Genomic DNA, 15,882 nt, shown 5'->3' with positions numbered 1-15,882 from the left:
GACACATCTATTTTCCGCAGGCAAATCTTTAAAGGTTTAGCACACATTTAGAAGTACTTTGACTAGAATAAGAACAGACACACATCCCTTTAAATAATATCTACCCTGTAAAACCCACAGTGGCTCACATCAAATTGTATAATGCTAAACAGATTCAATAACATGTTGGACAGAACTTAAAATGAGTTTACCAGTGTTTGTACAATAGCATGGTTTGTAGCATTCATATACGAGTTCAATGGAAAGGCACATTCTCCTTCACAGTAATATGCAGCATAACCTTCTGGAGCAATGATCCAGTCCTGGTGGTTGTTGTTGAGAGAGAGAGAGAGAGAGAGAGAGAGAGAGAGAGAGAGAGAGAGAGAGAGAGAGAGAGGATTAAATACATCTGCAATAAAACTATATAACACAAGATCCTTATATAACACGCATCTCAGTATAAAGAAAAGCACTTAAGAGCTTATTCAGCAACAGATTCGGCTAATCCATATTGTCTTCATATTGTTTTCCATCCATCTTTATTTTGGAAGGGTGGTATAGAAATCGAATGAATGAATGAATGAATGAATGAGGAGGCATGCCACTGCATACCAAGAATTATATTTTTTCACTGTTCTTCCAACCCACTGTTAGACGATTCAGGTAGCATGAGATGAGAATTCTAGCTCTGGGTGCATGGTGAAGCCATCCTGTGGCCAAATTCTTGGAAAATGGGGCTGTCAATGGTGACTGGGGCTAGGGATGTGCACGGAACCGTGGATGTGGAGTTGGAAGCCGGTGGGGGTGCGACTTTAAGGGCAGGGAAGGGTGCACTCACCTTCGAGGCGACAGCATACCTACCTGCCGGACCTTCCCTGTCCTCAGCCGAAAGTACCAGGTGCGTGTGCACCCGTCACGTGCGTACATGTCAGATGGGGGTGCATGTGTGACGGGCGCATGCGCACCTGGTACTTCCAGCCACATCCAGCTGAGGATGAGGAAGGGACGGCAGGAAGGTATGCTGCCGCCCTGAAGGTTTTTACCAGGAAGGAGCGCTGGCAGGGGAAAAGCGGTGGGAGGGGTGAGTGCACCCTCCCCTGCCCTTAAAGTTGCACCCCCGCCGGCTTCAAACTTCAAACCGGGCCCAGGGTTCAAACCTGTTCGGAGGCCCGAAAAAGGGCCTCCGGACAGGTTCGTGCACATCCCTAATGGGGGCTTCTTCTTCTTCAGGGGCGGTAAGCAAATATCAATTGTTGTGGGGCAAATCCCACCCCACTGCCAGTCACAGCTTGATTTGCCACCAAAGTTGAGGGCCGTTTCAGCTACTGGGGAGTACAGCTTTTGGGGTGTGGGGTGAAAAACCCATGTTCTTCTGGCCCCTTTGGTTAGCAGCCAAGGCATCACAATGTAACAGTGTTACAAGGGGCATTCTGGGTGGGCGGGGGGAGGAACTGAATGGTGGCTGCCAATGGAAAGGGACTGGGAGGAGCACCAATGAGTTTTGCTCCACTCCATCACTCAAAAGCAAAAGAAGTGAGGTGGTTTCATTTCCTCTTTTGCTCCCAACCTCCCCACAAAAATTCAGACAAAAGTTCTCAGCAAAGGACTTTTGGCCCAGCCCTTGTAGCGAGTGAATCCCCTCACAGTGAAGTCAGCTCTGCCTTTATTCAAGAGGTAGCCCCACTTCAGCAGAATTGGCACTGATAGGATATTTTAAAAAAATATATAGCAAACAAAAGATAGCAAGCTTCACACAGCGCATAATTAACTTATGGAATGCTCTACCACCAGATGTGATGATGGCCACTAGCTTGGATGGCTTTAAAAGGGCCTTAGACAAAACAATGGGGGCTATTCTCACGAGCAGCAAAAATCGGGCTAGGAGAGCCTAGCCCTATTTTTGCTGCTCGTGTAAACCACCGGACTCGCAGGTGAGGCCGGTGGCTTACAAGCAGCTAGCCCACTTCTGTAGCCCGTCCCTTAAACCGCTCCACAAACCCGGTTTTTCAAATCGTGAGTAGCCATGGTGCGGCTCTGCGCCGTGGCTACCTATGAGTAGACCCCCGGCCGGGAGGCTTAAAAGCAGCCTCCCGGCTCGGGGGTCTCTCCAGTATGCCCCCCGTGCTCATACAGGGCATACTGGAGCTTCTGGGCGGCCACGCAGCCCCTGAACTCCCCAGCCCCAGCCAGCTCCGTGATGGAGCTGGCAGTTGTGCGGGCAGCTTAGCCCGCTCTCTTCGCAAACCCATAGAGGCTCTTCACACAAATCGTGTGAAGAGCCTCATGGTCTATCAATGGCTACTAGTCTGTTGGATATAGGCCACCTCCAGCCTCAGAGGCAAGATGCCTCTAAATACCAGTAGAAGGGAAGCAACAGCAGGAGAGAAGGAAAGTCTTCACCCTCTGCCTATGGGCTTCTTGGGAGGCATCTGTTGGGCTACTGTGTGAAACAGGATGCTGGACTAGATGGGCCTTGAACCTGATCCAGCAGGGCTGTTCTAAGCTTCCAAATCTGCAGGGCCTCTTCAGGAATGCGCCTTCTCTCCTGAGCACTAAAAAATCCACACTTCACCTGAGGTATAGCAGCTATCACTCTGTAGATACAAATTAGAAGTCTGCATATAATGAACATATTCTCATTGAGGAGGATTTAGCCTTTTACTGTTCTGAAAATGGACAAACAAAAAGGTCAGAGCTGGAAAATCAGGCCACAGGATTCGCATTACCAGCCTGATAACAACAGAAGACTAATAATGCACCAAAGATCTCTAATTCCAAGCACAGAAATAGCATTACCTGCCAGCCGAGATCCCTGAAACTGACATACAGCTCATGTTTCTTGCACGCTTGCCTCTGGTCAGTGCTGCTGTTCTCTGAGTTTGGAGGGCGTTGAGGGTGCGGGGCAGGGGGGGGAGGAAACAAGCAGGAAAACATCACTTTACATCAAGTCATCCCGAGTTATCCTACATTGCAATTTTATAGCAAGGGCACCTGATGACATTACTATCTATACTCCCAAATGACTTCCATAGAAATTTCACCATCAGTTTTGTACCAGAGCTGTACATATATGCACCAAAAATAAATAAATGCATGAATAAAATATTCTGCATCACTTCAATGCTGTGAAACATTGAGTGTTTAAAGTGTGTCAATTACCTAACCTATCCTGCAACCTTTCTCATCTTGCAAAATTTATTCTGCTTCTGCTCGTCACAGGGAGGGTCAAGAAATTGTACAAGACACTGGCTGACATGCTGCGCAACGCTCTGCGTGCATTTAGAGCAATGCAAGCGCTGCTGCGTCTCCCTAGTGGAATTTGTGCAAACGCTAAAACTGTGCAAGGTGACTGGTGTGATTGCACTGCGAAGGGAAAGCACAGCAGTGCCACTGCGCAAGTCCCTTGCACAGTGCTGGCATTTCTGAAAGTGCGTGCTTTCGCAGCTTGCATTGTGCGAAACATATGCAGAGCTCTGCGCAATATGTCAGCCGCCGAAGCTCCATTCCCAATAATCGAAATTCTAGCATATCTTTGAACTCATGAGGGATAGAAACTTGCTTTAAAAAATATACAGATGACAATCTCAGAAGGCGGAAAGCCTCCTTTCCTCCCGAGGCCGCATGTGAATCCTTGCAATGAATATAATCGCAGCATATTTTTAGAGCAAAGCAGCTTCAGGAGGGAGCAATCCACACTTCTTCCCCCACTGCATTTCCAGAATAACTCCTCTCCTCCAGCTAACTGTTGCCTGTGGGGTCCCAGGTGTCTGTTTACCTCCTCAGACATGTTTCTGTAACACTGTGGGGGAGGGCAAAGCCCCTTGGGAGAAGGAAGAGATCCAGCAGGAAACAGTTGCGTCCAGTCCGGGCACCACCAGGGGGCGGTGGCAGTGGGAGGCACCTTTAAGCATAAATTAGGGGAATCTGCACTGGCTGCTACTGGTGGGAAAGTGGTGGTCAGAGAAAAGGTGAAGCATCCCTCTCCTACACCCATCCCCTCCCAAAGCTGCTTTGCCCTAACAGAAATGGCTGTCAGGGTTGGGTTACAAGCATTTGTGAGTCATGTCTATGCCCATCACCACCTTCTGTGGTTTTTTCAGAGTATGCAAGGCAACACAGCAGACAGCGATGCTTTCACCCAAGGTATATCTACTTTCCACCCAGGCACACATCCGGAACCATTTTCCAAATTCTCGACAAACCCCAACCATCTCGCTATGAGGCATGGGCGTAAGCTGTTCCAGCATTATCATCTTCCTTGTGGGAGCGATTCATGAGCAGAAACAGTAACACGAGAAGCGGCCTCCTTAGATCGAATCGTTTGGGAGGCTGAAACCACAGCGCTGACATTCTTGGCAGGGTTGCAGCGGGGGAAAAGAAATGCTGCTTCATAATGGTTGTTGGTTTATTGTATTATAAAAACTTCAATAATATTAAAGAGCTTGACTCAATAAATATAAAACACTCCTCTCGTTTCCTGTGCAAAGCCAAGGAAGCCGCAGGAAATCAACCTTTGTTTCACAGCTTCTCCTGATCTGTACTGGCACCGACGGCTGCAAAATCAGTTTTGTTTTCTGACACAAACCAGCAATGAGTTTCGGGAAAGTAATTGGTGCTTCTGCTTTCTCACAGTCACAGCTTGTCCTTCTTAGTGTTCTTGCCTATTACTGTTGAGGCAAGACACCCATTAAGATTCAGTCAGACTTCTTTGTCCTCTGCCTGATGGGTGCTTGGGTGTATCTCTGCACAATTGTACCCAGCTCACTGTATTTCCTTGCATACTGCCTTGCATACTAGCAGAGACGGAGCTGGTCTTGTGGTAGCAAGCATGTCTTGCCCCCTTAGCTAAGCAGGGTCTGCCCTGGTTACATATGAGTGGGAGACTAGAAGTGTGAGCACTGTATGTTATTCCTCTCAGGGGATGGAGCTGCCGCTCTGGGAAGAGCAGAAGATTTAAAATTCCCCTTTGGCATCTCCAAGATAGGGCTGAGAGAGATTCCTGCCTGCAATCTTGGAGAAGCCGCTGCCAGTCTGTGAAGACAATACTGAGCTAGATAAACCAATGGTCTGACTCAGTATATGGCAGCTTCCTGTGTTCCTGTTCCTGTGTACCTGTTGCCCCATTGAGACTAGACGAATGCCCAGATTATCTTTAATGGTTTTTAAAAGCACGTGATGCAGCGAACTTGCTGATGCTAAGCAGGAATGGGTCTGGTTGGTGCTTGGATGGGAGAACACCATGGGAATCCCATGTACACTCTTCTGAAGTCCATTGAAGAAAGGCAGGATTGAAATAAAACGAAATGAAAGCTTCCAGCTGGCAGAAAAAAATGCTGTTTTTAAAATATGATTTTAAAATTGTTGTAACGTTTTGAACTTTTTGGTTTTTGTTTTAACTAATGTTTTACTTTTTCTGTTTTTACTTTGTTGTAAACCGCCCAGAGACATGAGTTTTGAGTGGTATAAAAATATGTTAAATAAATAAATAATCTTGGAAAATGCAGCTGTTCCATAGACTTTACTCTTTTAAGTGTATTTAATTGCTTTGTAACTGCCAGACAGTGTTCCCTGTAATAGGGACTCCCAGATGTTGCTGACTACAACTCCCATCATTCCTAGCTGCAATGGCCCTTGGCTGGGGACGATGGGAGTCATAGTCAACAACACCTGGGAATCCCTGTTACAGGGAACACTGTCTGGAAGCTTTTCACACAGGACATTTGAAGCCCTTTGACTCGCATCTCCTCCAGAATAGAGGGGGTGTGTTCACATATCGGCTAGATTTACCCCGAAGTCCCTGCGAGTTATAGGGGAGCGGTTCACACACAATTCGGGTTTTTCACTGTGCATTAGAGTAAAACCTGATTTATAGCCGGAGTTTTTAAAAAATCCATTATATGTATCCTTCTTTTGGGACAACTTCAAGTTCACGGTACAGCCTCCCTGTAAACCCACAGTAAAACCTGCTGTCCGTAAAAGCCCCTGGCAGGTTAGGAACGTAAGAAGCTGCATATACTGAATCACACCATTGGGCTGTCTAGCTCAGTATTGTTTTCACAGACTGGCAGCGGCTTCTCCAAGGTTGCAGGCAGGAATCTCTCTCAGCCCTATCTTGGAGATGCCAGGGAGGGAACTTGGAACCTTCTGCTCTTCCCAGAGCGGCTCCATCCCCTAAGGGGAATATCTTACAGTGCTCACACTTCTAGTCTCCCTTTCATATGCAACCAGGGTGGACCCTGCTTAACTAAGGGGACAAGTCATGCTTGCTACCACTTACATTTATATACCACTCTATAGCTGGAAGCTCTCTAAGCGGTTTACAATGATTTAGCATATTGCCCCCAACATTTCTGGGTACTCATTTTACTGACCTCGGAAGGATGGAAGGCTGAGTCAACCTTGAGCCCTTTGGTCAGGATCAATCTTGCAACCTTCTGGTTACAGAGCAGCAGTTTTACCACTGCTTGCTACCACAAGACCAGCTCTCCTCTTCAAAGGTAAAGTGTGCCATTGAGTCAGTGTCGACTCCTGGTGACTCCTGGTGCCCACAGAGCCCTGTGGTTGTCTTTGGTAGAATACAGGAGGGGTTTACCATTGCCTCCTCCTGTGCAGTATGAGATGATGCCTTTCACCATCTTCCTATATCACTGCTGCCCAGTATAGGTGTTTCCCATAGTCTGGGAAACATACTAGCGGGGATTCGATCCAGCAACCTCTTGCTCCCTAGGCAAGTTACTTCCCTGCTGTGCCATTAGGTGGTTATTTTGCTGTTCTGGCCCCAGCTGCTTTGGTTCCATTTTAACCTGCCACTGCTTTTGCTGATCGATCTGTTTTTAATTTTTATCTACTTTCATACACTGGCTGACATGGAAGTTTTCCACACCTGCATTTTAGCCCGCATCTCCTCTGGAAAGGAGGGGTGTGTTCACATTTTGGACAGATTTACCCCAAAGTCCCTGCGAGCTGTTGGGGAGCACTTCACACACAATTTGGGTTTTTCACTGTGCGTTAGAATGTAGCCTGATTTATATCCAGCATTTTAAAAAAATCCTTTTTTGCATCAATTTTTTGGGGCAGCTTCGAAATCACACTAAAGCTTCACAGTAAATCCGCAGTAAAGGCTGCTGTCTGGGAAAGCCCATGCAGACTTAATGAAGCACCAGCATTTTGTGAGGAGTGCTGTTGCCACATGCCAGAGTAATGAGGGGGTAGGGGTGGGGGGTGAATGTGTAAGAGCCCCTGGTGGCGCAGTGGTAAAACTGCTGCTCTGTAACCAGAAGGTTGGAAGATTGATCCTGACCAAGGGGCTCAAGGTTGACTCAGCCTTCCATCCTTCCGAGGTCGGTAAAATGAGTACCCAGAAATGTTGGGGGCAATATGCTAAATCATTGTAAATCGCTTAGAGAGCTTCCAGCTATAGAGTGGTATATAAATGTAAGTGCTATTGCTATTGCTATTTTCGCCAATATCCCCTTCCTCTGGAAGCACTCTGTGCCACCTGGAAGTAGATCCCTGAGAGTCACATAGCAATCAGGGTCAAACATCTAGGTCACAGGGAACACTTCTGGGGGTAGAGGAGATTTGTGAAAATTATTCCCTCCCACCTTGTGGGAACATTCTTCGACACAGCATCACCAGTGCTTCCCACAGCGTGCCTGTGCTTCATTCGTTTACATGTCAGCCATTGTTTCTGTCGTATTTATAAACCAAGCAGGAAGCTATGTACAAAGGTAGTGTCTTAACTCAGTTCAGTCAGTGCATAATCATGACTGCCTGGTGAAATGCCGAGTCAGATTCTCAGTAGCCAGCAGTGTTCCTCCTTGTATTCCCAGATGTTGTTGACTACAACTCCCATCATCCCCAGCTGCAATGGCCTTTGGAAATCTGTTACAGGGAACTGGGCTCCCATGTGCCACTGAAAAGAACGACTAAATAATAGAATCAATCAGTCAACAAAGACACCAGCCAATAGATGCAAATTTTTCTACGTTTGCAAAATTTAATAATCTTGTATCGTTTGGCTTTTTTCTTGACAGAAAATTTGGCTTGTGGGCTATGGAATTTACATAGCCAGGTTTGTAGTTCATAGATGATGTGGTGGCAGCAACTTGCACGACAGAGGCAGAAGCTGCTAGGGGATGTCCACAGTTCAATCAAAGAGCTTACATGTTTGAGATCCCAGGCTCAATTCCTGGCATTTCTGCTATCTCTTGCATCTGACGCACATGCCTCCCTCACTTCTGCCTCCTTTCAGCCATGAGTCTATGAGCAGAGCCTGTCCCTCTCCTTTTTAATCCATATAAATCTTTTGGAAGGTTTTTGTTGTTGTTGCTCGTCTGAGGTGGCAATTATTAACTGAGAGATATTAACTCTCTACCACAAGAGCTGGCCTTGTAGTAGCAAGCATGACTTGCCCCCTTAGCTAAGCAGGGTCCACCTTGGTTGCATATGAATGGGAGACTAGAAGTATGAGCACTGTAAGATATTCCCCTTAGGGGATGGAGTCACTCTGGGAAGAGCAGAAGGGTTTCAAGTTCCCTCCCTGGCTTCTCAAAGATAAGGCTGAGAGAGACTCCTGCCTGCAACCTTGGAGAAGCCGCTTCCAGTCTGTGTAGACAATACTGAGCTAGATGTACCAATGGTCTGACTCACAGTATATGGCAGCTTCTTATGTTCCTATGTGCATATCAAAAACTGCCTGAGCCAGACCATTGCCTCATTTGTCCCAATATTATCTACTCAAATGGGAGTGACTCCCCAGAGTCTCAGATACAAACCTCTCTTAACCTAAGATTTTTTTAACTGGAGGTGCTAGGGACTGAACTGGGGACCTTCTGCACGAAGAGCATGTGCTCTGCCACTGAACTACGGTCACATTTATAATGGCTCCTCCATCATATAATTATTCCACATGCTGACACCTTCAGAAGCTTGCTTGTCAAGCATGTGAGACAGGGCCTTCTTGGTGATTACTCCAGGCTGTAGAACTAGCTTTCAAATGAGATCCACATAGTTCCCATACTGCCCTTTTTATTCATGCCTTTGGCTAATGAATAGCCCGTCTGATTTCCTTTTAGCTGATTGTAGCTTTGTTTGTTTATTTTGGGTGTGTTTTGAATGAAATTTAATGATTATTTTATTAGGTTACTGTTTTTTTAATTTGTTATTCAATACCTAGGGTCCCAGGACAAAGGGTGCTATATGGTATAGTACAGTACAGTACAGTACAATACAATACAATACAATACAATACAATACAATACAATACAATACAATACAATACAATACAATACAATACAATACAATATAATATAATATAATATAATATAATATAATATAATATAATATACTGCACTGCTGACAGAGGAAAAAAGTCTCAGATGACAGACCTGGGAAAGACCCTAGTCTGAGACAGTGTTGCCTCTAAAAGGCATTCCCTAATGTTGTTGACTACAACTCCCAGAATCCCCAGCTGAAATGGCTTTTGTTTGGGGATTCCGGGAGTTGTAGTCCACAACATCTGGGAATCTCTGTTAGAGGGAACACTGGTCTGAAACCCTGGAGAGCGGCTTACCAGTCACAGCAGAGAAGACTGTGCAAGACAGGCTAGTGGCACCATGTCCTTGGCTGTCATGAAGACAGTGCAGATGGAAGTGAAAAGAGAGACCATTCCCTCTTTTTCAGATACTCCTCAGGGCATCCCATGGTGACTTTCATACCCTGAACGTTTACTTACCTCCAAGGTTTGACACCCGAAAGGCTTCTTGGTTCTTTGGCGTTTTCGAGCGGTTCTGGTTCCGCTGTTTAGCTCCTGCCGAACGGATGCTACGGAGGTGCACCTCCGTGGCTTTGAAGAAGGCTACAGTGAACGGCTGTTTGTTTTGTGGGCCATGCCTTCCAATAAGACCGGCTAATTTGGGATTGATGCTCTGTCCTAAGGATGAGAAAAAGCAAAACAGAATGTTCGTTCCAAAGAGGACATTTTATTCATTATCCGTGTATCCCAGGAATAACAGGAGCCAGACAGACTGGCCTGCAACCCACGTGCGGAGTTCCCACAGCCTTCGCTAGGCACAAGGATAGCCGAGGAGCCAGGTCTTGAAATTAATGGAGCTTTTCTTACAAGGAAAGACTTAACACAGCAAATTTCATTTTACATCTCAGTGAGCAACAGCTGAAGCAAATGCTTCCGCTGAAAGTTACGTTGTGCTAGGTCAGCTTTAATATTAGATTTCCCTGCATTCTTTAGAGGGGTTTCTTTGAGTTCACCAACTTATAATTTGATGTGATCCAGTAAAAAGGAACCATAAAACAAGCCCAGAGGAACACTAAATTCTCAATGGAAGGTTATTAGCTTAAAATAAAAATGCCTCATCTTAAATAAAGATTGATGCAGTTCCAGATAAAGGGCAATGGAGGGCAAGCAAAGGCTTCAGTCTTCCAGGGCAGACCCTGCTTAGCAAAGGGGACAATTCATGCTTGCTACCACAAGAGCAGCTCTCCTCCTAGCAAATATGAATTGTACCCTTTGCTCAGCAGGGTCCACCCTGGTTTGCATTTGAATGGGAGACTACATGTGTGAGCACTGTAAGATATTCCCTTTAGGACCTCTGCATGCTTGAATGCAGAAGGTTCCAAATTCCCTCCCTGGCATCTCCAAGATAGGGCTGAGAGAGACTCCTGCCTGCAACCTTGGAGAAGCTGCTGCCAGTCTGTGAAGACAATACTGAGCTAGATGGACCAATGGTCTGACTCGGTATAAGGCTGCTTCCTCTGTTCCTACGGTCTACAGCTGGGCAAAAGGAGCCAGGCTCCAAGCTTTGTGCATGCTCTCCAGCCAAGTTCCAAGCATGCTCTCCAGCTGTCTGATCATCTCCAGCATGCTCTCCAGCCAGGCTCCAAGCCCTGTGCATGCTCCCAAGAAACAGCCATGGGTCAGCAAAAATCAAGGTAGGACGGGGGAATGTGATTGTGTGCTAGCACATAACCCTCCTCCTCTCCTACCTTGGTTTTTGCCAACACAAGGAGTGCACACGGGGCGCGTCACCTGGCTGGACGCTCTTCCTACCCAGCTGTCAGTGGTGAGAATCAGCCTCTGGATTTATTCTTCAACTGCTGCTTATCTCTGGTAGGTTCTTTAGTTTTTATAGTTCCCATTTTTAGTTTTTTAAAATAACTTTTAATTTGAAACTTTTAAAAAGTGATTTTAAATGTGGTTTTAGCCTGGTATTTTAACTTCACATTTAACTTTATGAGTCTTATTTTACGTTGCATCTGTTTTATATTGATGTTGTGAGCCACTCTGAGCAGGAGTGTACTGGAGGGGTGGGATATAAATATTTCGAATAAATAGAATAGATAAACCCAGAGTCTTTGAGTCTGTTGCCTGAGGTGCATGTTGGGGCTACAGCTAGAATGAGAACTTGGCATGGGCCAGAAACTGAAGGGTAGCAGGCAAAAGCAGGGAACAGCCTCCTAGTATCTTTACCATGCCTTGACCATCCAGATGCTTCTCGCTGCCTGCCAATTGCAGTAGCTCAAGGGTTCTCAGCCTTGAGTCCCCAGATGCTGTTGGAATACAGCTCCTATCATCCTGCAGATACTGTGGCTGGGAAGGATGGGAACTGTAGTCCAACAACCAGTGGTGGCCGGTCAGTAAGGGCAGGAGGGGCTGTACCTGTAAGGTAGGTGATGCAATTGCAGATTGCAGGGGTGAGGGAAAGCTAGCTCACCTAAGCAGTTTCAAACCAATCCTAATTCGTAACTCTGTAGAGTTGTTCTTGCGATCTGACACTTTCTAAATCCAAATTTCATATGCCCCTCTGGAGATGCTATCTGCTCCAGGGGAGAAATTATACAGGTACCATTTGGATTAGGAAAATGGCACTGAAGTTGCTGGATACCACCACTATGGCCCCAATCCACATCACACACACCCTGGGGTTGCATGTATCCTTTTAAAAAAACAACACCCACAGAAGATTTAATCACAGATCTCCCATCTTGTCTAGTTTGGTCCTCAGGACATGAGACCTCAAGATACTCCTGGCTCATGCTCTAGAGCATGGATTCTCAACGTTGGGTCCCCAGATGTTATTGGACTTCAACTCCCATAATCTCCAGGCCCAGTGGCCTTTGGTTGGGGATTATGGGAGTTGAAGTCCAATAACATCTGGGGACCCAACATTGAGAATCCCTGCTCTAGAGTCCCTGTCATACTCACAATAAGGCTTCAGAAAGAGAAGAACATAGTTGAGCTTTGAAATGTTTATTCAGGACTAAAAACAACAACATCGATATCACATCCAGATGAACAGAGAGGCCCATGCTGTTGAGGGGCTGCCCTCAGCCTGTAAAGACAAACTGTACTGACAGTAAGGTCAATACTGTATGCACAGTTACATAGGAGCAAATCCCACTAAATTCAATGGGATTCACTTCCAAGTACAAGACACTGTTGCATGGTCCAGGCTGTAAGATAACTTTTCTTTGCTCTCCTATGTAATGAGACAAACAGGATGTGAAGCAATAGGCACAAAACCGAATAAAATCCCCAAAGTCAGCTATTGCTCCAACATATTGTCAGGGAGAAAAGCATTACGGGGTTTAGATGATGACAGTGTGCCTGAGGCAAAAGAATTACTTCAGCCTCTCTTGCATTGCTGCACTTTATCCAGACGTTCTAAGAGTAAACAAATAGCCTTTAATTCCCTTTCCCTTGCTATCGTTGCTGGATCTAGCTGGCACTAATACAAAGGAACTGAACTTGCTATTAAATATGAACTCATCTTTTTAATATCGTTTCAAATAACACTTCAAAACAACTCTGAATAAGTTTACCCAAGTCTCCTTGGGGCAACTGGGATGGACACCAGGCAAGCCTGAAGTCAGGGGTCAGCATCTTTAACTATCTGCTGAGGGCCCAGCATCCTCCATAGATATGCCCACTGCTGATCCCCGAGACCACCTCTGTACCCACAGCCTTCATGTGGCGGTGGCACAGCAACTCTCCCAGGGTTCATTCAGTAGGAGGGGGGCCATGAAGGCAGTTTGCCAAAGGCTCCCCAAATCTGAAGCCAACCCTAACACCAAGGGTTGGCCATACATTCAATTTTTCCTTCTTTCTGGTCTATGCTACCACCTTCCAGCAATCTCCCCTGGCCCTTCTGGGCTACATTCCTTCAAACCTTGTGGGAGAGGGCAGACTTTCACAAGAACATAAGAACAGCCCTGCTGGATCAGGCCCAAGGCCTATCTAGTCCACCATCCTGTTTCACACAGTGGCCCACCCGATGTCCCTGAGAAGCACACCGGCAAGAGGTGAGGGCATGCCCTCTTTCCTGCTGTTGCTCCCCTGCTTCCAGTATTGAGAGGTATCTTACCTCTGAGGCTGGAGGTGACCTATAGTCATGAGACTAGTAGCCATTGATAGACCTGTCCTCTATTAATTTGTCTAAGCCCCTTTTAAAGCCACCCATAAGAACATAAGACTACAGTGACTACATTAGATGTCCACACCCCTGTTCACTGTGGGTCTGAATTTGAGATTTGCTGGCGATGCCACTTTCGGAAGCTTACCGTCTACGCTCTCCACTGATAGCTGCAAGCCAAGATTGTGTTGTGGATTTACCACCCAGTGGTTACTCGTGGCTGTGATATCAAACACCAGCCAACCTTCTTCTGCAGCCCAAATTGTTCGAGTGTCAAGCAAGAACAAATCTGAATCCCTAGAGAGACAAAGGGGTTAAAAATGGAGAGAGAGCTTTTCAGAATTACCAAAATGTTCACATACATTTAAAAACAAAACAAAAACAAAAACTCCGCCTACTAAATATAAGCTGGTGTTTAAGTCAGGCATGGACAGACTTCAGGTCCGCAGGATCTACTTTGTATTTTACCAGAACCCAGAGAACTACTAACCAGGCCCAAGGGCAAAATGGTGGCAAGGGAATGGAGCCAATGGCCTAATGCACCCTTGAGCCACAATGGGATGTCTGTGTGTACAAGCACAAATCTGAATGTACAAGCACAGGTCAAGGATCCTAACAACCTAATTTGGGCAGGTATGAGTGGGGCTTTGTCATTATTGCCATAGTTAAACAATTGGAAATAAGAACATCGTGCCAATCGACTTCAGATCATCCAGCAATCCACCAATAGACCCCATCTGCATTCTGTGCTCCACTGCTTTGAGCAACATTGGTGAACTTGGATCACAACATAGAGGTTTGTACCAGAGATGGAAGCCAAAAAGGGGGTGAGGAGGTGAAGCCCATATGATGCTCAATGACTTTCTTCTGGAATGTATGATGCTCATTGTGCTTTGGTGTGCTTTGGATGGAAAGGTATTTCCAGAAGGCTGGGTCCACAGTGGAGAAACCACTGCCTCAAGTCCTGATCAGCTTCAGCTTCCATAAAGAAGGGAGGGTTCCCAAACTGATCTTGAAAGTTGGGCGAGTTGGTGATGGAAGCCAATGAGAATTTACTTCCTGGAACTAATAGCAGCGTTTTTATCAGGACCACACCATGAGAGGAAAGACCCTCTTTGTGCACCACAGTTGCAATCCTGATTGTTTTTCCCATAACTGCTATTTTAACTGTTTTCTGAAAAGCATGCATACAGGGCCAAACTACCCGTTTAACATAACAGGTCGTTTGGCCCTCCATCTGCGCATGAGTTTATAAATAATAATTTCCCCTTCATTCCTTGTAGTTCTTGCAAATTCACCATGTGGGGGTGGATTTGTAATCCAACCACAAGAAACAAAACATTTGTTTTCCACGGCTGAATCTCGAGTTTTACCATTTATAGGAGCACATTTATAAGAACAAATAATTGCTGAAAAATAAAGAGGAAATGCCACCCACACTGATCTGAGGGTCTCAGGGGCTGAATGGGGAAAGAAAGGCAATCCTGCAAACACACATTCACTTACTCTATTGTGCTGGTTGAGAAGTCTGGTCTATCCAACTGTAAATGCTGGATAAAATGTTCTATATAAATAATACTGCTTTTACAGCTAATATATGCCACACAGATATAATACACAGATATTGCGGTTGTTTCTGCAGGTTTGGTAATTAGATATGCAAACACCCCAGCCTTATTGACAGACAGTTCTGTTTTGCTGACGAGTAGGCATCATCTTGCCAAACCTCTTTTGCTCACTTGGCATAGATAGCTGTGTAACTAATTACTTTGCCATCGTTCCAACAGAGGCAGCAAAGATAAGACCATCTGTGTGGTCATGAGACAGCTTTTACTAGGAAAAATATTTATCATCTGTGAAGTGCCTAGAAAAACTAGGTGCCTTGCAAAATAGATGAGCTTGCCTTACAATGAGTCAGATCCTTGGTCCTTCTAGCTCAGTACTGTCTACACAGACTAGTTTGTACTAGCACTCTCCAGGGTTCCAGACAGGGCTCTTTCCCAGCTCCACCTGGAACTGAACTCCACCAGGAACTGAACTACGGACTGTCTGCATGCACAGCAGATGCTCCTCCACTGAACTATGGCTCCTCCTTCAAAATACAAAGACAGGTCCGGTACAAGGAGCATGCCATCTAATTTAGACAGAAGTAACACTCAGACTAGCCACCTACTGACGCAGCGGGGAAATGACTTGACTAGCAAGCCAGAGGTTGCCGGTTTGAATCCCCGCTGATATGGGGATTTCCCAGACTATGGGAAACACCTATATCGGGCAGCAGCGATATAGGAGGATGCTGAAAGGCATCATCTCACACTGCATGAGAGATGGCAATGGCAAACCCCTCCGGGGAGGACCTGATTTCACCCGAGGCTATGAAAAACAACCTGGAATGGTGGACTCTCGTTCTGGCCTCACTATTTACCTTCATTGAAACACATGGTCGTATCCCCAAGGACAGGGGGACCACAAT

General features: G+C 46.0%; 1 protein-coding gene across 2 annotated transcripts in view; it reads right to left on the bottom strand.

The window, feature by feature from the left end:
- BMP7 (bone morphogenetic protein 7) overlaps positions 1–15,882 on the bottom strand; it is a 116,863-nt gene that overhangs the window by 4,814 nt on the left and 96,167 nt on the right. For both annotated transcript variants that reach the window (XR_008307151.1, XM_053250017.1), the window contains exons 3-6: positions 13,558–13,706; positions 9,716–9,913; positions 2,776–2,852; positions 192–302 (exon numbers count right to left, since the gene is read on the bottom strand). Coding sequence is in view for 1 of the 2 variants with exons in the window: in XM_053250017.1 (XP_053105992.1) it covers positions 192–302; positions 2,776–2,852; positions 9,716–9,913; positions 13,558–13,706 (535 nt within the window). In the remaining variant the exon portion in view is untranslated. The remainder of the gene's footprint in view (positions 1–191; positions 303–2,775; positions 2,853–9,715; positions 9,914–13,557; positions 13,707–15,882) is intronic.

This window comes from Hemicordylus capensis, chromosome 4 (genome assembly GCF_027244095.1).
Source record: "Hemicordylus capensis ecotype Gifberg chromosome 4, rHemCap1.1.pri, whole genome shotgun sequence".
NCBI lineage: Eukaryota > Metazoa > Chordata > Lepidosauria > Squamata > Cordylidae > Hemicordylus > Hemicordylus capensis.
The sequence above is the reverse complement of the archived record's forward strand: the minus strand, read 5'-3'. Positions and strand labels throughout refer to the sequence as shown.